Raw genomic sequence first — 23,518 nt, 5'->3', positions numbered from 1 at the left:
GATGAACAAAATAGTGCAAGCAACATTCAAGACTACTATTTCTAGTTGACTCAAGGAGGCTATTAACTTATATTTAAAGGTTTATAAGCTTATTCCACTAGAGGAATTGCAGCTTCGAAGGCAGAACTATCCACAGTAGTGCCTATTGACATTTGCAAATAGACAACTTAGTTTGAGCTATTGTATCAGAGATTGGAGGTGGCCAGTATAAGTTAAGCTACTGTATATTTAGAGTGGAAGTGCTTAGGGAAGGGTTTACCACAATCCCTTCTATCCTATTGATTGCATTGCTACAGCCACCAGACCAGTCCAGAAACTGTGTAACTGATGAGGAGAAATTAGATCTTATCTGCTAATTTTTCTCTCCTTTTAGTCTCACCAGGCCAGTCCAGATTTCCTCCCTATTCAGCTGACTTGGGGTATTTTTGACACAGCTATTTTGTTTCTGGTTCAGTTTCAAGTTGATTGGATTATATTTTCTTAATTCAGCAGTTTAAAACAAATGGATGGATGCCGTTAAGTCTATAATTATTAATTTCTTGGACATACAAAATACTAAGGTACTAATGCAGCTCAGAACGCTTATGGGGCAAGGTGCACGTTACTTTTTATTTTTTCTGTCTCCGTCTGCTAACAGTTGGACTCAACGCACAGGGTCTGGACTTGTTTGGTGAGCCTAAAAAAAGAAAAAATTGCAGGTAATTTCTTCAATAGTGATATAATTAAAAAAATTAATCTCTGGAGTGTACAGAAATAAATCAGCAGAATGAATAAGTCAATTATTCTTTCTGCCATCAGCTACTATCCTATGATTTAACTTCTCTTTAGGTGAAAAACTACAGGTGTTGAAGGCAAAACTGCAGGAGGCAATGAAACTGCGGCGGATTGAGGAACGCCAAAAGAAGCAGGCACTACTTCAGTTGGATAATGAGGATGGTTTTGAGGAGGAGGAAGAAGAGGAGGAGGAGGAAATGACAGATGAATCAGAAGAAGAAGAAGAAGGCAATCAAGAGGTATTGGTCTGAGATTTATTTCTTTGCAGAGCTTGGTGTTTGGTATGTTTGGCCAGCCATGTGATGCCTGTATATTGAGTAACTAACTGTCTGTGGAGAATTCTTCATAACAACATAAGAAATGCTGCTGCTGGTTCAGACCAGTGGTCCATCCTGCCCAGCAGTCCGCTCACGCGGCGGCCCTCAGGTCAAAGACCAGTGCTCTAAATGAGTCCAGCCTCACATACATACGAAAGGGGCTAGATGTACTAAAGTCTCTGATCATCTAAGTCCTTCATGGATATATGCCATCAGGCCCCCTTACTTTTTTCATCTTTAGTTTAGTTGGCTCCTCATGAACACAGTGCTCTTAAAAATCATTCAGATTTACTACAGCTCCATTTTGGTTCGTACATATATTTGTCCTGAATCTAAAGTACAAGTAAATATACTGTATATTATAATTACTATTACTTTATATCCAGAACAAAAAAATGTGAAGCTTCATATCGGTCAGAGCTGGAGTTGGTGTTGGACATTAGGAAAATGGAGGCGTTGTAGTCAAAAGCTTTGGTGTACCAATTCTATAACCCTTCTGTTAACCAACATTTTGGTTGGGCAGTGGAAGTACATCCCCAGTTGTTGTATAATCAAAAGTATCCTTTTGCATAGCATCTGGGATGAGGATAGTCAACCAACAAAATCTTGCAATATGAATGTCTGGAATTCTATTTCCTCTTTAGACGGTGGAATTTCTTCTTGGTGAGGCAGAAGACGTCCATGCTGAGGAAGATCTTGAAGATACTGGAAAAGAAACTAAAAAGGAATCAGTTAGTGGGAATACAGCTGCTGAGTCTGCTCCGAGTCATTCTGTGCCCAGGCTACATGCTTCAGAGTCTACTCTGCTGCTCTTCAAAGACAGTTCTTCCAAAATGGGGTGAATAGCACTATTTTTTTTTTCTTTTGTAGAATATTGTTTTTGTGCTGTTTTTTTATCAAGCAAAACTTAACTAGGGAAGAGATATGAATAGAATACAACCCCCTCACTCACCATACTCCTCTTGCATTTGCTTTTCTGGCAGAGATTCCCTCACTAGTGAAAAGATTGAATTTGATGAGACCTCAGGCAAACAAGATGGCAAATCAGGTAACAGTTGTTAATATTTTAAAGTCTTGATATACCGCCAAGTGCAAAAATAGTTATTGCTGCCGAGTGTTTTGCAGATATCTTAAAGAAAACAAAGAGAAAAGAGAACAGGAGATGAGCATTTTCAAAGGGAGAAAGCAAATGGGTTGAGTTAGTTATTTGGACTGAAGGATTGTTGGACAAGCCAAGTTTTGATCAATGAAATTTGCATTATGAGGGATCCAGTCTGAAAGCAAGTGGGTATGAATTTCAAAGTCTTGTGCCAGCATGGCAAAAGGCAGCTTCACAAAGAGGTGACTAAATGCAGAGGTTAGAAGAACAAAGTGTATCCGGTATGTGAAGAGCGTGTAAGGCCTTTGTAAGAAGTTTAAACAATATAGGTGGAGACAGGCAACCAGGGTTCAGCTGACAGGAGAGCATTATAGAGAAGGTTGAAAGCTACAGATAAGTTGAAGATGTTTTAAAGAGGTTACAGTGGTCTAAATGGCTTATGACTAAAATCAAGAGAAGTGGTCAAACAAGTGAAAATGGAAGAAAATACTATATAAGGTGAAAAAAGAGGAGTGAAGGCTAGTCTTAATTTTATTGAATGACAATTTAATTTCCATATTTATATCCCACTTAACCACTAAATTCCAAGTGGGTTACAATAAAAGTTAATACCATATCAAAAATATGTACAAACCATTAAATACATCTTAAAATATAGTCATATTCTTTAGCACTCTCCAGACCAGTAGAGGTTAACTTTACGAATGGGTATATATCTAATCATGACCAGCAGGTGGAGACTGAAAACAAAACTTTGGGACAGTATATCCTAGCCCCTCCTCTCTATTTCCCTCAGTCTTCTTTCAGTCTCCAGCAGGTGTTGATGTGATCTGTACCCATCTCTCTTGGTAGGGCTGTTGGAATTTGTTTAGGGGGTTTATTGTCCCTGTTTTTAGCCGGACGGAGCTTGGGCGGACTCTGTTTGGGGGTTCGTCCGACCTCGGGGGTGTCAAACCCGGCGGGTCACGAGCGGGGTCCCTCCCCCCACTTCCTCCACCTCCCCACATTTTTTTAGAGGAGCCTCAGCAGTATCCCTTGCCCCCTAAATCAAGCAAGGCATATTGCTTCGAGAGCCTGTGGAGTCTGTTCTGTAAAAAAAAAAAAAAAAAAAAAAATCCTGAGGTAGTGCTGGTCTGAAGGGTTGTTTCCCTTTAAGAAAACTGTATTTTACTGTATTTTTTCATGTAACCAGCACTTTTTTATAGCTAGGTCGCGTATGGAGCAATTGTGCCCTTCTCCGGGGGAGTAGGCCACAATTTTAGTCCAGCCGCGAGGCACTCGCGGCCGGCCTGAACTCGGCGGTTTGGGTCGGTGAGGTGGTGGAGCTCCGTCGGCAGCGGCTGCAGGCGCCCAGAGCTCCCCGCCGATGGTGCCTCGCGAGTCGGCTTGGAGCAGTGGGGAAGCCCGGTCTTCCACAACCGCCCACGGAGGATTCCCCGAAGGATTCCCTCTCAGCTGATTTTTTGACAGCTGATGCCGGCTTGCCTGCTTTAGCGGCTGAGACTATTCAGGTTTCTCAGCCGCTTCAGGCTATGGAGGGAGCTTTTTTGGCGGGAAAACCGCCATCTTCTCTGTCTGGCCCCTCCATTTTGTCTTCCACCTCAGGTGACCTTCCCCCTGTTTTGACTATGCAGGGGCAAGGTTCTGCTGGGTCCCCTGCTGTGGCAGGGAGTCCCTTGGGACCCTCGGGGGGGTTTTTCTCCTGAATTTTTCTTTTCTTTATGCAGAGCCTATTTTCAGGCGGCTGGGGGTCCCGGTTGCGCCCAGGGGGTTTTGGGGGGTGGGGTTTTCTCCGCGCTCCCTGCGGCTTTGCCTCTCTCGTCTGACGTGACGTCCCCTCCGCCGCCTCCCTTGTCCAAGCGTCCGCGGGTGTCGTGGGATGAAGATTTGTGGTCGGAGGAACGTGTCGGTCTGGAGGAGGACCTGGACCCTTCTGAGGAGTTCCAGGACTCTCTGGAGGGGACGGAAGCTGGCGGCGGGTTGTCGGATTTCCCGTTCTCCAGTGACGAGGCGTCCGTGGTGCGCCTTTTTCAGAAAGATGAGCTGCCTGACCTTATTCAACAGGTTTCTACGGTTTTGCATTTTGAGGACGCGCCGCAGGAGACTCCGCGTGTGGGGGACCCCCTGTTACGGGGGATCCGTTCCGTTTCCCGCTCTTTTCCTATGCATCAGGATATTCGGGATATTATTCTGGAGCAGTGGAAAACGCCGGAGGCGCCGTTTCGGCTGGCGCGCAGCATGGCTCGCCTGTATCCCATTCCTGAAGGGGATCGGGCTACGTTAGCTTCGCCAGTCGTGGTTGCGGTGGTCTCGGCAATTTCCAAGCGGCATACCGTGCCTGTTGAGGGCGGTTCTGCCTTGCGGGACCCTGAGGAGCGCAAATTGGAGAGCATCCTTAAGCAAAATTTTCAGGTCTCTGCCTTTGGGGTCCAGGCGGCTATTTGTGGGGGACTGGTCGCTCGCGCCGTGTTTCGGTGGGCGGAGCGGGTCTTGGATCGAGAGTCTGACGACTGGTCTCTGGTGGATCAGGAGGTTGCGAAGATTGAGATGGCGGCCTCAATCCTCTCAGATGCTCTATATGACTTGGTGCGGATATCGGCTAAGTCTATGGCTTTTGGCGTGGCCGCAAGGCGTGTGTTGTGGCTGCGCGCTTGGGCGGCGGATGCTGCGTCCAAAGCTAAGCTTACTAAATTTCCCTTTCGGGGGTCGTTTTTGTTTGGAGAGGACTTGGATAAGTTGATTCAGACTCTGTCGGACTCGAAAGTTCCCCGTCTGCCGGAGGACCGTGCCCGCCCGGCGTCTCGGGGGGGTGCGGCCCGGGGGCGTTTGCGGGATTTTCGCAAGTATCGCCCTGGGCGTGGGGCTGCTTCTTTCCAGTCTCCGGGATTTTCCCGGGGTCGGTTCTTCCAGCGCATGCAGCCCTTTCGGGGGGCCCGTCGGGGGGCAGGGAATCCCTCCGCCGGTTCCCCCGCTTCCCGTCCTGCACAATGACGCCTTGCCGGCGCCCCCTTTGGTTCCGGTGGGGGCTCGGCTGCGCGAATTTTTCCCCAAATGGGCCGAGATCACGTCCGATCAGTGGGTCCTGGAGGTGGTGCGGGACGGTTATGCCCTGGAGTTCGCCCGCTCTCTGCCGGATTTTTTCCTCGCTTCTCCGTGTCAGACTCCGGGGAAGACGCAGGCTTTTCGCCAGACCCTTCAGCGCTTGCTAGATCTCAGGGCAGTTGTTCCGGTGCCCCCTCCGGAGTGGGGCACGGGCAGGTACTCCATTTACTTTGTGGTGCCCAAAAAGGAGGGGACTTTTCGGCCCATCCTCGATTTAAAAGGGGTCAACAGGGCTCTCAAGATTCCCTCTTTCCGTATGGAAACTCTGCGGTCGGTCATTCTGGCGGTTCAGCCGGGGGAGTTTCTCACTTCTCTCGATCTGACGGAGGCCTACTTGCATGTTCCCATTCGGGCCTCTCATCAGCGTTTCCTGCGCTTTGCGATCTTGGGTCGGCACTATCAGTTCTGTGCGCTTCCCTTTGGGCTGGCCACGGCTCCCCGGACGTTCACCAAGGTGATGGTGGTCGTCGCGGCAGCCTTGCGGTCGGAGGGCATCCTGGTACACCCCTACCTGGACGACTGGTTAATTCGGGCAAAGTCGTTGCAGGAAAGCTCCCGGGTTACTGCTCGGGTGGTGGAGTTTCTCCGGTCGCTGGGCTGGGTGGTCAACCTTTCCAAGAGTCGGTTGGTCCCGGCTCAGCGTCTGGAGTACCTAGGGGTGCTGTTCGACACCTCCTTGGGGAAGGTCTTCCTCCCAGAGGGCCGGGTGAGCAAATTGCAATCTCAGATTCGCCTGCTTTTGGCGTCCCGGTGTCCTCGGGCGCGAGATTTCCTCCAGGTCTTGGGGTCGATGGCGGCGTCCCTGGACGTGGTGAGGTGGGCGCGGGCCCACATGCGTCCTCTCCAGTATGCTCTGCTCCGGAGGTGGTCTCCCCAGAGGCACGGGATGGATGTTCCGGTTCCCCTGCGAGGCTTGGCGCGCTGCAGTCTGCGTTGGTGGCTCCAGACCCCTCACCTAGTTCAGGGGGTGGGTCTGGATCTCCCGCAGTGGACGGTGCTCCTGACGGATGCGAGTCTCCTGGGTTGGGGGGCTCAGTGTTTGGGTCACTCAGCTCAGGGCACCTGGTCCGCGGAGGAGGCCGCCTGGTCGATCAACGTGTTGGAGACCAGAGCGGTCCGTCTGGCGCTGTTGGCTTTCCACTCCCTGTTGCTGGGCAAGTCGGTCAGAGTACTGTCGGACAATGCCACAGCGGTGGCTTATGTCAATCGTCAGGGGGGCACCAAGAGCACTCAGGTGGCGCAGGAGGCGGCTCTGCTCATGGTTTGGGCGGAATCCCATCTGCTGGACCTCTCGGCCTCTCATATAGCCGGAGTAGAAAATGTTCAGGCAGACTTCCTCAGTCGTCACTTCCTAGATCCAGGAGAGTGGTGTCTCGGCGCCGAGGCGTTTCAGTTGATAGTGCAGGCTTGGGGGCAGCCCCTGATGGACCTGATGGCCACGGGTGGCAACGCCAAAGTGCCCCGCTTCTTCAGTCGTCGCAGGGACGGTCTGGCCGAGGGTCTGGATGCTCTGGTCCAGCAGTGGCCAACGGAGGGGCTGTTGTATGTGTTCCCTCCTTGGCCGCTGGTGGGCAGAGTTCTTCTTCGCATTGTTTACCATCCAGGTTTGGTGGTGCTGGTGGCGCCGGATTGGCCTCGCCGTCCGTGGTATGCGGATCTGGTGAGGCACCTGGTTGCGGATCCTCTTCCTCTGCCTCTCTCGGACGACCTTCTGATGCAGGGTCCCATTCCCATGTTCGACCCGTCTCCCTTCTGTCTTACGGCGTGGCTCTTGAAAGGGGTCGCCTTAGCAAGAAGGGATATTCAGACAAGGTGATCTCTACACTGTTGGGGTCCCGGAGGCTTTCTACCTCTCGGGGCTTATGTGCGGGTTTGGCGTCTATTTGAGGAATGGTGTCGGGCGCGGGGAGTGACCTCTTTTCGCGCTTCTCTGCCTAACATTCTGGAGTTCTTGCAGGATGGCCTGGATAGAGGCCTGGCTTGGTCTTCTCTCCGGGTTCATCTTGCGGCCCTGTCGGCTTTTCGAGGGTTAGTGTCAGGTCAGCGTTTATCGGCTCTTCCTGATGTGATCCGGTTTTTGCGGGCGGCCAAGTTGCTTAGGCCTCCCCTACGGCCCTCGGTTCCCTCTTGGGATCTTAATCTGGTTCTCTCTGTTTTGGTGCGTCCGCCTTTCGAGCCTTTGGACGTCTGTTCTTTGAAGGACCTTACTTTGAAGGCGGTCTTTTTGGTGGCCATTACTTCTGCTAGGCGTGTTTTCTGAGCTGCAGGCTTTCTCTTGTAGGGCTCCCTTCTTGGAGTTTTCTAAGGAGCGGGTCGTCTTGCGGCCTGTTCCTTCCTTTCTGCCTAAGGTTGTTTCTCCTTTTCATGTCAATCAATCGGTGGTTCTCCCGGTCTTGGGTGGTCGAGGGCTCTTCTGAGCAACGGCAGCTGCGCAAGTTGGATGTCGGTCGGGTCCTTCGTTCTTATGTGCAGCGGACCCAGGAATTCCGGAAGTCCGATCATCTCTTTGTCCTCCTGGCGGGTCCTCGTCGGGGAGCTGGCGCTTCTAAGGCTACTATTGCGCGCTGGATCAAGGAGACGATTGCTTCCGCTTATCTTCTGAAACAGCAGCCTGTTCCGGAGTTTCTCAAGGCTCATTCCACTCGGGGTCAGGCGGCTTCTTGGGCTGAGTCGTCGCTCGTGCCTCCTGTGGATATTTGTAAGGCTGCGGTTTGGTCCTCCTTGCATTCCTTTGTTCGTCATTATCGGGTTGATGTGCAGGCGCGTCGGGACGCGGTGTTCGGTGAACGTGTACTGGTATCGGCCCTTCGGGGGTCCCGCCCGTGAGAGGGACTGCTTTGGTACGTCCCATTCGTAAAGTTAACCTCTACTGGTCTGGAGAGTGCTAAAGAAGGAGAAATTAGGTTCTTACCTGCTAATTTACTTTCTTTTAGCTTCTCCAGACCAGTAGAGGTCCCCACCCTGTCTGTTGTTGTTGTTGTTGTTGGGGCTGTTGCGCGGGCAGTTTTTGGTTTTTGCTGCGGGTTCTAGTATTTTTCTAGGGCCGGGGAGAATTGAAGAACAGCGGCTGTGGCTCGGCTGGCTTAGCTGGCGAGCTGTGGGGACATTCTTCCTTCGGGAATTTCTCCTCTGCATTTTCCAACAGCATTTTGGGTTTGTTATTTGTTACTCCTTTCGGAGTATTGTTTTTTCTCTCTGTTGTTTTCCAGTTCTTGGTTCTGCTTGGCTATTCGGCAGACTGAGGGAAATAGAGAGGAGGGGCTAGGATATACTGTCCCAAAGTTTTGTTTTCAGTCTCCACCTGCTGGTCATGATTAGATATATACCCATTCGTAAAGTTAACCTCTACTGGTCTGGAGAAGCTAAAAGAAAGTAAATTAGCAGGTAAGAACCTAATTTCTCCGTATCCACCCTACTTAATCAAAAATATTTCTGAAATATCACTTTCCTAAAAAGCCCAATATTAGACAAGTTTCTTATTTCACTAGGTAGAGAATTCCAGAATTCTGCCGCTCTTCCCAAGAGTGTTCTCTTCCTAGAGGAATGCAATCTGCAATCTTTACAAGCAGGTATTACCAATAACAGTTCTCGGGAAGAGTATAAATACTTGGACATAACCCATATAAAATTAAAAAAATAAAAAGCACGCTTTTAAAATCACCTAGAACTTTTTTTTAACTGTCTCATTAAAAGAGAGTGTCCATCAATAATAGGTTGAATTAATGCTAATAATGGAGTTGGTAAAATATTGAAAAGTGATGTTGCAGGGAAAGATCCTTGTGAAACACCACAGGAAACCAAAGAGGTGGAAAACAGAATAGTTTGGGGAAATTTGAAAGGAGCAATTAGAAAGGTATAAATTAAACTATGAAAGTATAGAACCAATAAAACACTAAGGGCCTGTTTTTACAAAGCCGCGCTAGCGGCTGCTGTTCGGCAACAGCCCCGAAGCCCTTTAAATCTCTATGGGCTTCGGGGCTCGCGCGGCTTTGTAAAACAGGCCCTAAATCTTTGTAAGAGCTGAACAAATAGTCGATGATCAACTAGATCAAAAGCAAAAGATAGATCAGGTGTGATAACTAAAACAGAAGAGCTCTAATGAAATTCTTACCTAATTGTATAGGTTATGACCGATGAGGAGAATTGCTACATAAACTGTTTAGTAATTCACGTTAGTTAAACTGATTCCCTGTTTATTGAACTCTTAACTAAACCGAGTCGAGCCCCTATTTCAGGAGATGATACAGCACATAAATCTAAGGCTTAGATTAGAGGTTTTGAACGTAGCTGCTGAGGTCATTTTTAAATTTATGAATATATGAATATTTTGTGTTAAAGATGGACTGAGCAAGTTATAGAAGTGAAGTGAAGTTTGACGATTGAGTTGCATTATTACTTCACTTGATTACTTTAATTGAAGCCATTAGGGGAGCGCTTAGTATTATACAGAGACATAGGAGTCCCTGTTTTATAAGGGGTGTAAGATTAAAGGTTTAAAGTTGGGGTTTAATCATGAATACTACTACTAGTATTTCTATAGTGTTACAAGATGCACGCAGAGTCACAAAGAGTAAGAAAACAGTCTCTGCTCAAAAGAGCTTACAATCTAAACAGGCAAGATACACAAACAGGATGTCATGGATACAGTTAAGGGAACGGTTAATCAGCAGACTGGGTTGGAGGACAGAGGAGTTGGATTAAGGATTGAAAGCTATATCAAAAACGCGGGTAATTTATTCCAGGCATAGGGGCAGCTAGATGAAAGGAACGAAATCTGGAATTGGCAGTGGAGGAGAAGGGTAACGCTAAGAGTGACTTATCTGAGGAACAGAGTTCTCTGGGAGGTGGAAAAGGAGGGAGAAGCGAGGAGAGATATTGAGAGGCAGCAGAATGAACACCCTTGTAGGTCAGCAATAAGATCTCTATGTATTAGAGAATGACACGGGGAAATTACACCTAAGCAGCAACAGGACCAGCCACCACTACCGAGAGCCCTTTGCCCTGATCCAGCCAAACAAGTAAGCTCTTCCCCCAGCATTCCGTTGGAAAAATCAATATGCTTGCTTTTAAATATTATCAGAAGTAGGAGATCAACTGCTTTTACACCTAAGCAGCCTATAATAGGAGCCCTTGCCCCGATCCAACCAGGCATGTGAGCTCCTCCCCCTATATCCCGTTTAAGAGATCAATCTACCTGCTTTAAATATCAGCAGCAGTAGAAAAACAACTGCTTTTACATACAAGCAGCAGCGAGACCTACCGCAACCACCAAGAGCCCACAGACCCGATCCTGCCAGGAGTGTGAACTCCTCCCCCTGCAGTCCATTGGAGAGATCAATCTGCCTGCTTTTAAATATCAGCAGCAGTGGAGATCAACTGCTTTTACACCTAAGCAGCAACGAGACCAGCCACAACCACCGAGAGCACACAGACCCGATCCTACCAAGAGTGTGAACTCTTCCCCCCATGCAATCCGCTAAGAAGATCGACTGTCGGCTCCGGGCGGCTTTCCCGCAGAGGAGAGAATCCTGCATTCACCGTGGGCCTCATCTGGGGCAGCCTCCTTGGAGCGGCTGGGGCACGGGCAGTGTGTCTGGGAGGGAATGCATGGATGGGAGAACATCGCAGGGGAGGAGACATAGGCATCCTGGGACTGTCTGCCAAGTCTCTTCCCTGAAGAAGCCCTTTCTGGAAACGTCAATCGCTCCTCCTAAACTTACTTGCTCCACTTCATCACAGACGCTGAAACCGTGGATTGAAGACAAAGTTTTATTTTATTTTTCTTTCCAGCTTATGATTTATCTTTAATCTTATCTATTGTTTTGCCTTTTGTCTTTGTTTTGTTCTATTTCTATCATTTAAATTTCTCCAGAATTCTACTGTTCAACGGCTCCCCCTTCTGCTTCTATTCCTTTCTCTCCTCTCTTCTACCTTCCAAAGTATTTAGATCAATGCTGTCTTGTTAAAATGTTTATTTTATTTTTATTTTTCCTCTAACTCTACTTTTCACTTCTCTATTACCCTCCAGGTACTTTAGTTAGATTGTGAGCCTTCGGGACAGTAAGGGAATTTTTCAAGTACCTTTCTTATTTCTAATCTTAATGTATATTTTCTGTAAACCGCTTAGAACCTAACGGATGTAGCGGTATATAAGAAATAAATTACATTACATTACATTACATTACAAAAAATCTGTCCCGGCCCCGGCCCACCATCCTCTGCACTGCTCCGTCACCGCCATTCCCTTCACCGCCCCGTCACCGCCATTCCCTTCACCGCCCCGTCACCGCCACCCTTTCACCACTCCGTCACCGCCATCCCATTCACCGCCCTGTCACCGTCCCCGCAGCATCCATATAAGCCTTAGTACTGTAATATTTAGCTTATTCCTTTCTTATAAGAACATAAGCAGTGCCTCCGCCGGGACAGACCATAGGTCCATCCTGCCCGGCAGTCCGCTCCCGCAGCGGCCCAAACAGGTCACGACCTGTCTGAATCACCAGAAGGGGCTCCCTTGCCACCTTGGTTTCTCATTGAAGTCCTATCTTCCCATCAAAGTTCCTGCTGCTGAACTAAATAGAATTTTTTTTTTTACCTTTGTTGTCTGGTTTCTGCTTTCCACATCTTCTCATTCAATTCCTTATCCCAGGAAGACTTTTTTGGTATCGCCTTCCCGCTCGCGTAAACCCTTAAGGAAATATTGTTTCCTTCATTTTCTTTTCTTTTCTTTAAAAAAAAAAAAAACTTTGGTTTTTCTTTTCATTTTTTCAGTTTCGCCCCGGCGGGGCCTGTTGCCACCATCGAGGCCTCGGCCTTCGATTTGGCAGAAGCCGTTTTTATCCCAGGACAAGCAGGCAGCATATTCTTGACTGATGGGTGACGGCACCGACGGAGCCCCGGTACGGACAATTTTAGAGTGATTGCACTCTAAGAACTTGGAAAGTTCTGGTAGGCCGGACCGCGCACGCGCGAGTGCCTTCCCGCCCGACAGAGGCGCGTGGTCCCCAGTTTCTTAGTTTCCGCGGAGCTAAGAAGACGCGTTTTTCAACGGCTGTTGAAATTTTTTCTACTTGCCTTCCCGCTCGCGTAAACCTTTTTGGCTCTATTGCCTTTTTTCTTTTGATTCATTTTTGTTAAAAAAAAAACAAAAACTTTTATTTTTTTCTTCATTTTTGGTTTTTCCCCGGCGGGGCCTTCTGCCACCATCGAGGCCTCGGCCTTCGATTTGGCTGAAGCCGTTTTTACTTTCATGCCCCCTCAGCCAGGGTTTAAAAAGTGCCAGCGGTGTGCTCGGCCTATATCTCTCACGGACCCACACAACTGGTGCCTACAGTGTTTGGGTCCTGAGCATCAGGCTTCCACCTGCACCCGCTGTGCTACCTTAAAAAAACGAACTCTAAAAAATCGCCAGATACAACAGCGATTACTGTTCGGTGCCAAGATGTCCGACCCGTTCCATCGACACCGGCTTCGGCACCTGCTCAGTCGGCACCTTCCTCTTCGACACCGCACCGGCGTCCCAGCATTCAGGTAAGCCGGCTAAGAAGCCTTCCCCGCTAGAGCGTCCTCCGGTCTCGAGTGCAGCGAGCCCAATCCTGCCGACTGTGAGGCGCCAGCGGAAGCGCTCCGCCCCTATTGAGGTGAGTCCCTTGACATCGGGCTCCTCATCTCCGGGACGTCGAGCGGCACCGCAGGTACCACAAAAGAAAAAGGCGGTACCGGTGCCATCCCTGGATGATCGCATTGCGGCCATCCTCCAAGTGCAGCTCAAGGAGCAATTACAACATCTCCTTCCAGCTATCTTGGCACCGAACCTTCCGGTGCCGGTCCGCACTGAGCCGCCGGTACCGATAGTGGAACAGCCTGTGCTATCTGCGTCCACTGTTTCGGTACCGCTTCACTCGACCTCATCGGTATCGATGCCAGTCCTCGCACCGGAGCCGAGAGCTCAACATTAGTCGGTACAGACTTCGGCACCGGTGCCACCGATTATATCTCCGGGTTCCATATCGATGAGGTCGGGTAAGTCGGTGCGCAAAACCCGACACTTAGAACCATCTACCCCAGAGTCTCGGGACCGTACTTCCCATGTCAGGGATCCTGATCTGTGGGGAGATTCAGAGGAACCCTTTCTCTCTGAGGGTGAATGTTCCTCAGATGAGGATGATTCTGCTGTACCTGACCCATCCTCTAGGCATGACACTACATCTTTCTCTTCTTTTTTGAAAGACATGTGTGACTCTCTGTCTATTCCTTTGGAGGCTGAGTCTAAAAAGTCTAAAGCCTTTTTAGATGCCCTTGACTTTGACCAACCCCCAAAGGAATTTTTGAAGCTCCCTCTTCACGACATCTTGAGGGAGACTTTCTACAAGAATCTAGAGACTCCCTTAACAATTCCAGGTGCTCCACGTAAATTAGATTCTTTATACAAAGTAATTCCCATTCCTGGATTCGACAAGCCTCAGCTTCCACACGAGTCTCTACTTGTGGAATCTACCCTTAAAAAATCCTCAGGAGCTAGGGTATATGCTTCTGTACCTCCTGGCAGAGAGGGTAAAGCCATGGATAAATTTGGTAAGAGGCTCTACCAAAATGCAATGTTGGCTAACAGAGCTGGTAATTATGCTTTTCATTTTTCTTTCTATCTTAAACATCTCCTTACCACCATAGCTTCATTTGAGAAGTACCTTCCTCAACGTAAACAACAATCTTTTCACCATTGCTTGTCGTCTCTGTTTCAACTTCGTAAGTTCATGGTTAGGTCCATTTACGACACTTTCGAACTTGCCTCCAGAGCGACAGCAATGTCTGTGGCAATGCGTCGCCTGGCCTGGCTTCGGGTATCCGAACTTGATGTTAACCATCAAGATCGGTTAGCCAATGCCCCGTGCCTAGGGGATGAGCTCTTTGGGGAATCCATGGACTCGACCACTCAAAAGCTCTCTGCCCATGAGACACGCTGGGATACCCTGCTTAAAAATAAGAAAAAGCCTCCTCCAACAAGACCTTTCAGGCAGCAATCGGCCTATCAACGCCGCTTCACAGCTCGCCCATTACCAGCAGCTTCTCAGCAACCCAGGCGTCGACGGCAACAGCAACGTCATCCTCCCAGACAACAACAACAGCAGCAACCTGTGAAGCCACCTCCACAGCAGAAGACACAGCCCTTTTGACTTAATTCTCCAAAGTATAGCCAGTACTCCTATATCTGCTCTCCTGCCGCAACCTATAGGAGGTTGTCTTTCTCTGTTCCTCAGCCGGTGGGAAGTTATTACTTCGGACCAATGGGTCCTCAACATCATCCGCCATGGCTACTCTCTCAACTTTCAGACTCTTCCGCCCCAAAACCTGCCAAAAGAGTCTGCTTTGAACAGTCCTCAATCTGCCCTCCTTATTCAAGAAGTTCAATCCCTCCTCCTTCTGAACGCTATAGAGGAAGTTCCTCTAGATCAACAGGGGCAGGGATTCTACTCCCGTTATTTTCTAGTCCCCAAAAAAATGGGAGATCTCAGACCAATCCTGGATCTTCGCGATCTCAACAAATGTTTGGTAAAGGAAAAATTCAAGATGCTTTCTCTAGCCATTCTTTATCCTCTTCTCAATCAAGACGACTGGCTGTGCTCCCTCGATCTCAAAGAGGCATACACTCACATACTGATCAATATAACCTCCAGACGGTATCTCCGCTTCATGATCAATCATTGTCATTACCAATACAAGGTGCTACCCTTCGGTCTTGCTTCCTCTCCAAGGGTGTTCACCAAATGTCTCATTGTGGTGGCTGCATTTCTACGCTCTCACCACCTTCAGGTATTTCCTTACCTGGACGACTGGTTAATCAAGGCCACTTCCGCTCAAGCAGTACTCCTGGCCACCAACCAAACCATCCTGTTTCTGCAAATACTGGGGTTCGAGATCAATCTACCCAAATCTCATCTCATCCCCATTCAGAGACTTCAATTCATTGGAGCGATACTGGACACACTCCTCATGAGAGCATTCCTGCCATCCAACCGTCTTCAGACTCTTCAGTCTCTATGTCAGCAGGTGCTTCCACAACGTTCCATCTCTGCCAAGCAAATGATGATACTCTTGGGTCACATGGCATCCACAGTCCATGTCACACCCCTCGCACGTCTTCACCTGCGCACTCCTCAATGGACCCTTGCTACTCAGTGGTCCCAAGCGACGGATCCTTGCTCACGACATATATCTGTGACATCATCTCTTCGTCAGTCTCTACAATGGTGGCTGGTATCCTCAAATCTATCCAGAGGTCTTCTGTTCCATCTACCTCCTCATCAACTAGTCATCACCACCGACGCCTCTCCTTATGCATGGGGAGCTCATTTGAACGAGTTCCAAACTCAAGGCCTTTGGACAGCCCAGGAAAAGAAGCATCACATCAATTTCCTGGAACTCAGAGCGATGTTTTATGCCCTCAAGGCTTTCCAACATCTTCTCTTCCCTCAAGTTCTTCTACTGTGCACAGACAATCAAGTTGCGATGTACTACATCAACAAGCAGGGTGGAACGGGCTCTCGCCTCTTGTGCCAGGAAGCCCAGAAGATCTGGACTTGGGCCATAAGTCACCATCTATTCCTGAAAGCTATTTACATTCAGGGAGAAAAGAATTCCTTAGCGGACAAGCTCAGCAGAATTCTCCAGCCTCACGAGTGGACAATCGATCCTTTCACTCTACAATCCATCTTCGCTCAATGGGGCACTCCTCAGATAGACCTCTTTGCAGCTCCTCACAATCACCAGCTGCCCCTATTCTGCTCCAGACTCTACTCTCCTCACCGTCTGGCAGCGGATGCGTTTCTCCTCGACTGGTCAAATCTGTTCCTGTATGCTTTTCCTCCTCTGCCTCTCATGTTGAGAACCTTGTTCAAGCTCAAGAGGGAACGAGCCACCATGATTCTGATTGCTCCGAGGTGGCCCAGGCAGCATTGGTTCTCCCTTCTACTTCAACTCAGTTCCAGGGAACCTTTTCTTCTTCCTCTGTATCCTTCTCTGCTTACACAGCATCAGGAGACCCTTCTGCATCCCAACCTCCAGTCTCTGCACCTGACAGCTTGGTATCTCTCGGGCTGACTTCTCATGATACGCTTTTGTCTCAGCCTGTTCGTTCAATTCTGGATGCCTCCAGGAAACCGGCCACTTTGCAATGTTACCGTCAAAAGTGGACACGATTTTCTTCCTGGTGTCTTCTCCATCATCATAATCCCACTTCTCTTGCAGTGGAAACCTTGTTGGATTATCTTCTTTCTTTGTCCGACTCTGGCCTCAAGTCCACTTCAATCAGAGTCCACCTCAGTGCTATTGAGGCTTTTCATGAGCCAGTCCATGGAAAACTCCTCTCAGCTCATCCCCTGGTATCCAGGTTCATGCGGGGTCTTTTCAATGTGAAACCACCTCTTAAAGCCCCTCCTGTTATCTGGGATCTCAATGTGGTTCTTTCCGCCTTAATGAAGCCTCCTTTTGAACCTTTGGCTACCTCTCCTTTCAAATTTCTCACTTGGAAGGTACTTTTCCTTATTGCCCTTACCTCTGCCAGGAGGGTCAGTGAGCTACATGCACTAGTTGCAGACCCACCTTTTACGGTCTTTCATCATGACAAGGTGGTTCTACGTACACATCCAAAGTTTCTTCCTAAGGTTGTCTCTGAATTCCATCTCAACCAATCCATTTTTCTGCCTGTCTTCTTTCCGAAACCTCATTCTCATTCTGGGGAACAGGCTCTACATACTTTGGATTGTAAGAGGGCTCTAGCTTACTATCTAGAGCGTACTAAACCCCACAGATCAGTTCCCCAACTCTTTCTGTCCTTTGATCCGAATAACTTGGGACGTCCTGTTTCTAAACGTACGTTGTCTAATTGGCTGGCAGCGTGCATTTCCTTCTGTTATGCTCAGACCGGACTGACACTGGAAGGTTCTGTCACGGCCCATAGAATCCGAGCGATGGCAGCATCTGTAGCTTTCCTCCGTTCCACTCCTATTGAGGAAATCTGCAAGGCTGCTACTTGGTCCTCAGTTCATACTTTTACATCTCATTATTGTCTGGATGCATTCTCCAGACGGGATGGACACTTCGGCCAATCTGTTTTGCAAAATTTGTTTTCCTAATGGCCAACCTTCCCTCCATCCCTCTTTTTGTTAGCTTGGAGGTCACCCATCAGTCAAGAATATGCTGCCTGCTTGTCCTGGGATAAAGCACAGTTACTTACCTAACAGGTGTTATCCAGGGACAGCAGGCAGATATTCTTGCGTCCCACCCACCTCCCCGGGTTGGCTTCTTAGCTGGCTTATCCTAACTGGGGACCGCGCGCCTCTGTCGGGCGGGAAGGCACTCGCGCGTGCGCGGTGCGGCCTACCAGAACTTTCCAAGTTCTTAGAGTGCAATCACTCTAAAATTGTCCATACCGGGGCTCCGTCGGTGCCGTCACCCATCAGTCAAGAATATCTGCCTGTTGTCCCTGGATAACACCTGTTACGGTAAGTAACTGTGCTTTCCTTGTGCAGAGCCTATTTTCAGGCGGCTGGGGGGTCCCGGTTGCGCTCAGGGGGTTTCGGGGAGTAGGGTTTCCTCCGCGCTCCCTGCGGCTTTGCCTCTCTCGTCTGTTGTGGCGTCCCCTCCTCCTCCTCCCTTGTCCAAGCGTCCGCGGGTGTCGTGGGACGAGGATTTATGGTCGGAGGAGCGTGTCGGTCTGGATGAGGATCTGGACCTTTCTGAGGATTTCCAGGACTCTCTCGAGAGGATGGCCGCTGGCGGCGGGTTGTCGGGTTTCCCGTCCTCCGGCGAAGAGGCGTCAGTGGTGCGCCTTTTTCAGAGAGATGAGCTGCCGGACCTGATTCAACAGGTTTCTTCGGTGTTGCGTTTTGAGGATGCGCCGCTGGAGACTCCGCGTGTGGGGGACCCTCTGCTACGGGGGATCCGTTCCATTTCCCGCTCTTTTCCTATGCATCAGGATATTCAGGATATTATACTGGAACAGTGGAAAACGCCGGAGGCGCCGTTTCGTTTGGCGCGCAGCATGGCTCGTTTGTATCCCATCCCAGAGGGGGATCGGGCTACTTTAGCATCGCCAGTCGTAGACGCGGTGGTCTTGGCGATTTCTAAGCGGCATACCGTGCCTGTTGAGGGTGGTTCTGCCTTGCGGGACTCTGAGGAGCGCAAGTTGGAGAACATCCTTAAGCAAAATTTTCAGGTCTCTGCCTTTGGGGTCCAGGCGGCTATTTGTGGGGGGCTGGTCGCTCGCGCCATGTTTCGGTGGGCTGAGCATGTCCTGGATCGGGAGTCTGATGATTGGTCACTGGTGGATCAGGAGGTGGCGAAGATTGAGATGGCTGCCTCGTTCCTCTCAGATGCTCTATATGACTTGGTGTGGATCTCGGCTAAGTCTATGGCCTTTGGCGTGGCCGCGCGGCCTATTTTGTGGCTGCGCGCTTGGGCGGCGGATGCTGCGTCCAAAGCTAAGCTTACTAAATTTCCCTTTCGGGGGTCCTTTTTGTTTGGGGAGGAATTGGATAAGTTGATTCAGACTCTGACGGACTCAAGGGTGCCCCGTCTGCCTGAGGACCGTGCCCGCCCTGCGTCTCGGGGTGGCCTGCCCGGGGGCGTTTGCGGGAGTTTCGCAAGTATCGCCCTGGGCGTGGGGCTGCTTCTTTCCCGGCTCCAGGGTTTTCCCGGGGTCGGTTCTTCCAGCACATGCAGCCCTTTCGGGGGGCCCGTCGGGGGGCAGGGAATCTCTCCGCCGGTTCCCCCGCTTCCCGTCCTGCACAATGACTTCTTGCCGGCGCTCCCTTTGGTTCCGGTGGGGGCCCGGCTGCGCGAATTTTTCCCCAAATTGGCCGAGATCACGTCCGATCAGTGGGTCCTGGAGGTGGTGCGGGACGGTTATGCCCTGGAGTTTGCCCGCTCTCTGCCGGACCTTTTCCTCGCCTCTCCATGTCGGACTCCTTGGAAGACGCAGGCTTTTTGCCAGACCCTTCAGCGCTTGCTAGATCTCAAGGCAGTTGTTCCAGTGCCCCCTCCGGAGTGGGGCACCGGCAGGTACTCCATTTACTTTGTGGTGCCCAAAAAGGAGGGGACCTTTCGGCCCATCCTGGATTTGAAAGGGGTCAACAGGGCTCTCAAGATTCCCTCTTTCCGCAGGAAACTCTGCGGTCGGTCATTCTGGCGGTTCAGCCAGGGGAGTTTCTCACTTCTCTCGATCTGACGGAGGCCTACTTGCATGTTCCCATTCGGGCCTCTCATCAGCGCTTCCTTCGCTTTGCGATCTTGGGTCAGCACTATCAGTTCTGTGCGCTTCCCTTTGGTCTGGCCACGGCTCCCCGGACGTTCACCAAGGTGATGGTGGTCGTCGCGCCAGCCTTGCGGTCGGAGGACATCCTGGTACACCCCTACTTGGACGACTGGTTGATTCGGGCAAAGTCGTTGCAGGAGAGCTCCCGGGTTACGGCTCGGGTGGTAGAGTTTCTCCGGTCGCTGGGCTGGGTGGTCAACCTTTCCAAGAGTCGGTTGGTCCCGGCTTAGCGTCTGGAGTACCTTGGGGTTCTGTTCGACACCTCCTTGGGGAAGGTCTTCCTTCCAGAGGCCCGGGTGAGCAAATTGCAATCTCAGATTCGCCTGCTTTTGGCGTCCCGGTGTCCTCGGGCGCGAGATTTCCTCCAAGTCTTGGGGTCGATGGCGGCGTCCCTGGACGTGGTGAGGTGGGCGCGGGCCCACATGCGTCCTCTTCAGTATGCTCTGCTCCGGAGGTGGTCTCCCCAGAGGCACGGTTTGGATGTTCCTGTTCCCCTGCGAGGCATGGCGCGCTGCAGTCTGTGCTGGTGGCTCCGGACCCCTCACCTGGTTCAGGGGGTGGGTCTGGATCTCCCGCAGTGGACGGTGCTCCTTACGGATGCGAGTCTCCTCGGTTGGGGGGCTCAGTGTTTGGGTCACTCAGCTCAGGGCACCTGGTCCACGGAGGAGGCCTCCTGGTCGATCAACGTGTTGGAGACCAGAGCGGTCCGTCTGGCGCTGTTAGCTTTCCACTCCCTTTTGTTGGGCAAGTTGGTCAGAGTCCTGTCGGACAATGCCACGGCGGTGGCTTATGTCAATCGTCAGGGGGGCACCAAGAGCACTCAGGTGGCGCAGGAGGCGGCTCGGCTCATGGTTTGGGCGGAGTCCCATCTTCTGGACCTCTCGGCCTCTCACATAGCCGGGGTAGAAAATGTTCAGGCGGACTTCCTCAGTCGTCACTTCCTGGATCCAGGAGAGTGGTGTCTCGGCGCCGTGGCGTTTCAGTTGATAGTGCAGGCTTGGGGGCAGCCCCGATGGACCTGATGGCCACGCTAAAGTGCCCCGCTTCTTCAGTCGTCGCAGGGACGGTCTGGCCGAGGGTCTGGATGCTCTGGTCCAACCGTGGCCAACGGAGGGGCTGTTGTATGTGTTCCCTCCTTGGCCATTAGTGGGCAGAGTACTTCTTCGCATTGTTCACCATCCGGGTCTGGTGGTTCTGGTGGCTCCGGATTGGCCTTGACGTCCGTGGTATGCGGATCTGGTGAGGTATCTGGTGGCGGATCCTCTTCCTCTGCCTCTCTTGGACGATCTTCTGACGCAGGGTCCCATTCCCATGTTCGACCCGTCTCCCTTCTGTCTTACGGCTTGGCTCTTGAAAGGGGTCGCCTTAGTAAGAAGGGATATTCAGATAAGGTGATCTCTACACTCTTGAGGTCCTGGAGGCTTTCTACCTCTCAGGCTTATGTGCGGGTTTGGCGTCTCTTTGAGGAGTGGTGCTGGGCGCGGGGAGTGGTCTCTTTTTGCGCTTCCCTGCCTAACATTCTAGAGTTCTTGCAGGATGGCCTGGATAGAGGCCTGGCTTGGTCTTCTCTCCGGGTTCAACTTGCGGCCCTGTCGGCTTTTCGAGGGTTGGTGACAGGTCAGCGTTTGTCGGCCATTCCTGATGTGATTCGCTTTTTGCGGGCGGCCAAGTTGCTCAGGCCTCCCCTACGGCCCTCGGTTCCCTCTTGGGATCTCAATCTGGTTCTCTCGGTTTTGGTGCGCCCGCCTTTCGAGCCGTTGGATGGCTGTTCTTTGAAGGACCTTACGCTGAAGGCGGTCTTTTTGGTGGCTATTACTTCCGCTAGGCGTGTTTCTGAGCTACAGGCTTTCTCTTGTAGGGCTCCCTTCTTGGAGTTTTCTAGGGAGCGGGTTGTCTTGCGGCCTGTTCCTTCCTTTCTGCCAAAAGTAGTTTCTCCTTTTCATGTCAATCAATCGGTGGTCCTCCCGGTCTTGGGTGGTCGGGAGGGCTCTTCTGAGCAACGGCAGCTGCGCAAGTTGGATGTTGGTCGGGTCCTCCGCTCTTATGTGCAGCGGACCCGGGAGTTTCGGAAATCCGATCATCTCTTTGTCCTTCTGGCGGGTCCTCGTCGGGGGGCTGGCGCTTCTAAGGCTACTATTGCGCGCTGGATCAAGGAGACAATTGCTTCCGCTTATCTTCTGAGACAGAAGCCTGTTCCGGAGTTTCTCAAGGCTCATTCCACTCGGGGTCAGGCAGCTTCTTGGGCTGAGTCGTAGCTCGTGCCTCCAATGGATATTTGTAAGGCTGCAGTTTGGTCCTCCTTGCATTCCTTTGTTAGACATTATCGGGTTGATGTGCAGGCGCGTCAGGACGCGGTGTTCGGTGAGCGTGTTCTGGTATCGGCCCTTCGGGGGTCCCGCCCGTGAGAGGGACTGCTTTGGTACATCCCATTTGTAAAGATTAACCTCTACTGGTCTGGAGAGTGCTAAAGAAGGAGAAATTAGGTTCTTACCTGCTAATTTACTTTCTTTTAGCTTCTCCAGACCAGTAGAGGTCCCCACCCTGTCTGTCTGTTGTTGTTGTTGTTGGGGCTGTTTCGCGGGCAGTTTTTGTTTTTTGCTGCGGGTTCTAGTATTTTTCTAGGGCCGGGGAGAATTGAAGAACAGCGGCTGTGGCTCAGCTGGCTTAGCTGGCGAGCTGTGGGGACATTTTCCTTCGGGTATTTCTCCTCTGCATTTTCCAACAGCATTTGTGTATGTTATTTGTTACTCCTGTTCGGAGTATTGTTTTCTTTCTGTTTTCCAGTTCTTAGTTCTGCTTGGCTATTCGGCAGACTGAGGGAAATAGAGAAGGGAGTATAGTATATACTGTCCCACAGTTTTGTTTTCAGTCTCCACCTGCTGGTCATGATTGGATATATACCCTTTTGTAAAGATTAACCTCTACTGGTCTGGAGAAGCTAAAAGAAAGTAAATTAGCAGGTAAGAACCTAATTTCTCCCTATAAGTTATAATGATAAGATGTACAAGTGGTTAAATCTATGTTATTGTGTTGCAATTTTTGTACACTTGATGAAAGTTTTAAAATGAATAAAGAATTATAAAAAAAATAAAATAAATAAATGCAAACTTTTTAAAATAAATACAACATGGTTACCAAAAGAAATTGGAACACTTAAGTCAAAAGTGACATTTCTGTTTCCTGAATCTTAAGTAAAATAATAGCTTTCCCTATTTTAAATCCTTTCTTTTTCTCTCCAGAGGAAGATGAATCATCTTTACTGCTGCCCTTGACCAAAGAAAACAGCCACAACAGCAGCTTTGAATTAATAGGGTCTATGATCCCATGCTACCAGCCCTGCAACAAGCAGGGGGGACGTGGAGGCTGTGCATTCCCCACATCGGGGGGCTTCCATTCGCCAACGCCTGGTGTTTTCAAATCCAGTTTCATCAGTTCAGCATCCAAGGTCAGTGCTCTCCTTTTCTGGGTATGTCATGTTTTGAATAAAATAATGCTAATCAAGAGTATAGTGTGTTGCTTCTGTAGTTCACCTTCAGTTTTTTTTATATATAGCCCGTATCAATGAAAGTATCCATGTAGTTACAATGTTAAAGAAAATTGAAGCTTAATTTACTTAACATTGTAATCAGAATGTACTTTAGGGCTGTACCGAATAGCATATTTTATTATTCAGCCAAATATGAATTATGAAAAATATTATTCTGCTGAATATGAATACACAGTACAAATAATGGCATTAAACTTTAACATAACAAATAATAAAAGAAGCAACATAAAATCAGAGATCGTGTTTTTTTCAGTAGGATTTAGCACAGTAGAGCCCTGGATTTTTCATGTTTGGCCAAGAATGAATATATTAGGGGAACTACTCAGAGCTGAATCAAATATGAATATTCAGTACAGTCCTAGAATATG

General features: G+C 49.9%; 1 protein-coding gene across 3 annotated transcripts in view; it reads left to right on the top strand.

Annotated features, from left to right (window-relative positions):
• The window catches only part of CLSPN (claspin), a 191,399-nt gene that overhangs the window by 98,205 nt on the left and 69,676 nt on the right, over nucleotides 1–23,518 (top strand). For all 3 annotated transcript variants that reach the window (XM_033955851.1, XM_033955848.1, XM_033955849.1), the window contains exons 10-13: nucleotides 829–1,013; nucleotides 1,736–1,929; nucleotides 2,075–2,139; nucleotides 22,843–23,048. In XM_033955851.1, coding sequence (XP_033811742.1) covers nucleotides 829–1,013; nucleotides 1,736–1,929; nucleotides 2,075–2,139; nucleotides 22,843–23,048 — 650 coding nt within the window. The remainder of the gene's footprint in view (nucleotides 1–828; nucleotides 1,014–1,735; nucleotides 1,930–2,074; nucleotides 2,140–22,842; nucleotides 23,049–23,518) is intronic.

This window comes from Geotrypetes seraphini, chromosome 8, assembly GCF_902459505.1.
Source record: "Geotrypetes seraphini chromosome 8, aGeoSer1.1, whole genome shotgun sequence".
Lineage (NCBI taxonomy): Eukaryota > Metazoa > Chordata > Amphibia > Gymnophiona > Dermophiidae > Geotrypetes > Geotrypetes seraphini.
Note: the sequence above shows the minus strand (reverse complement) of the source record. Positions and strands in the feature narration are given on the sequence as shown.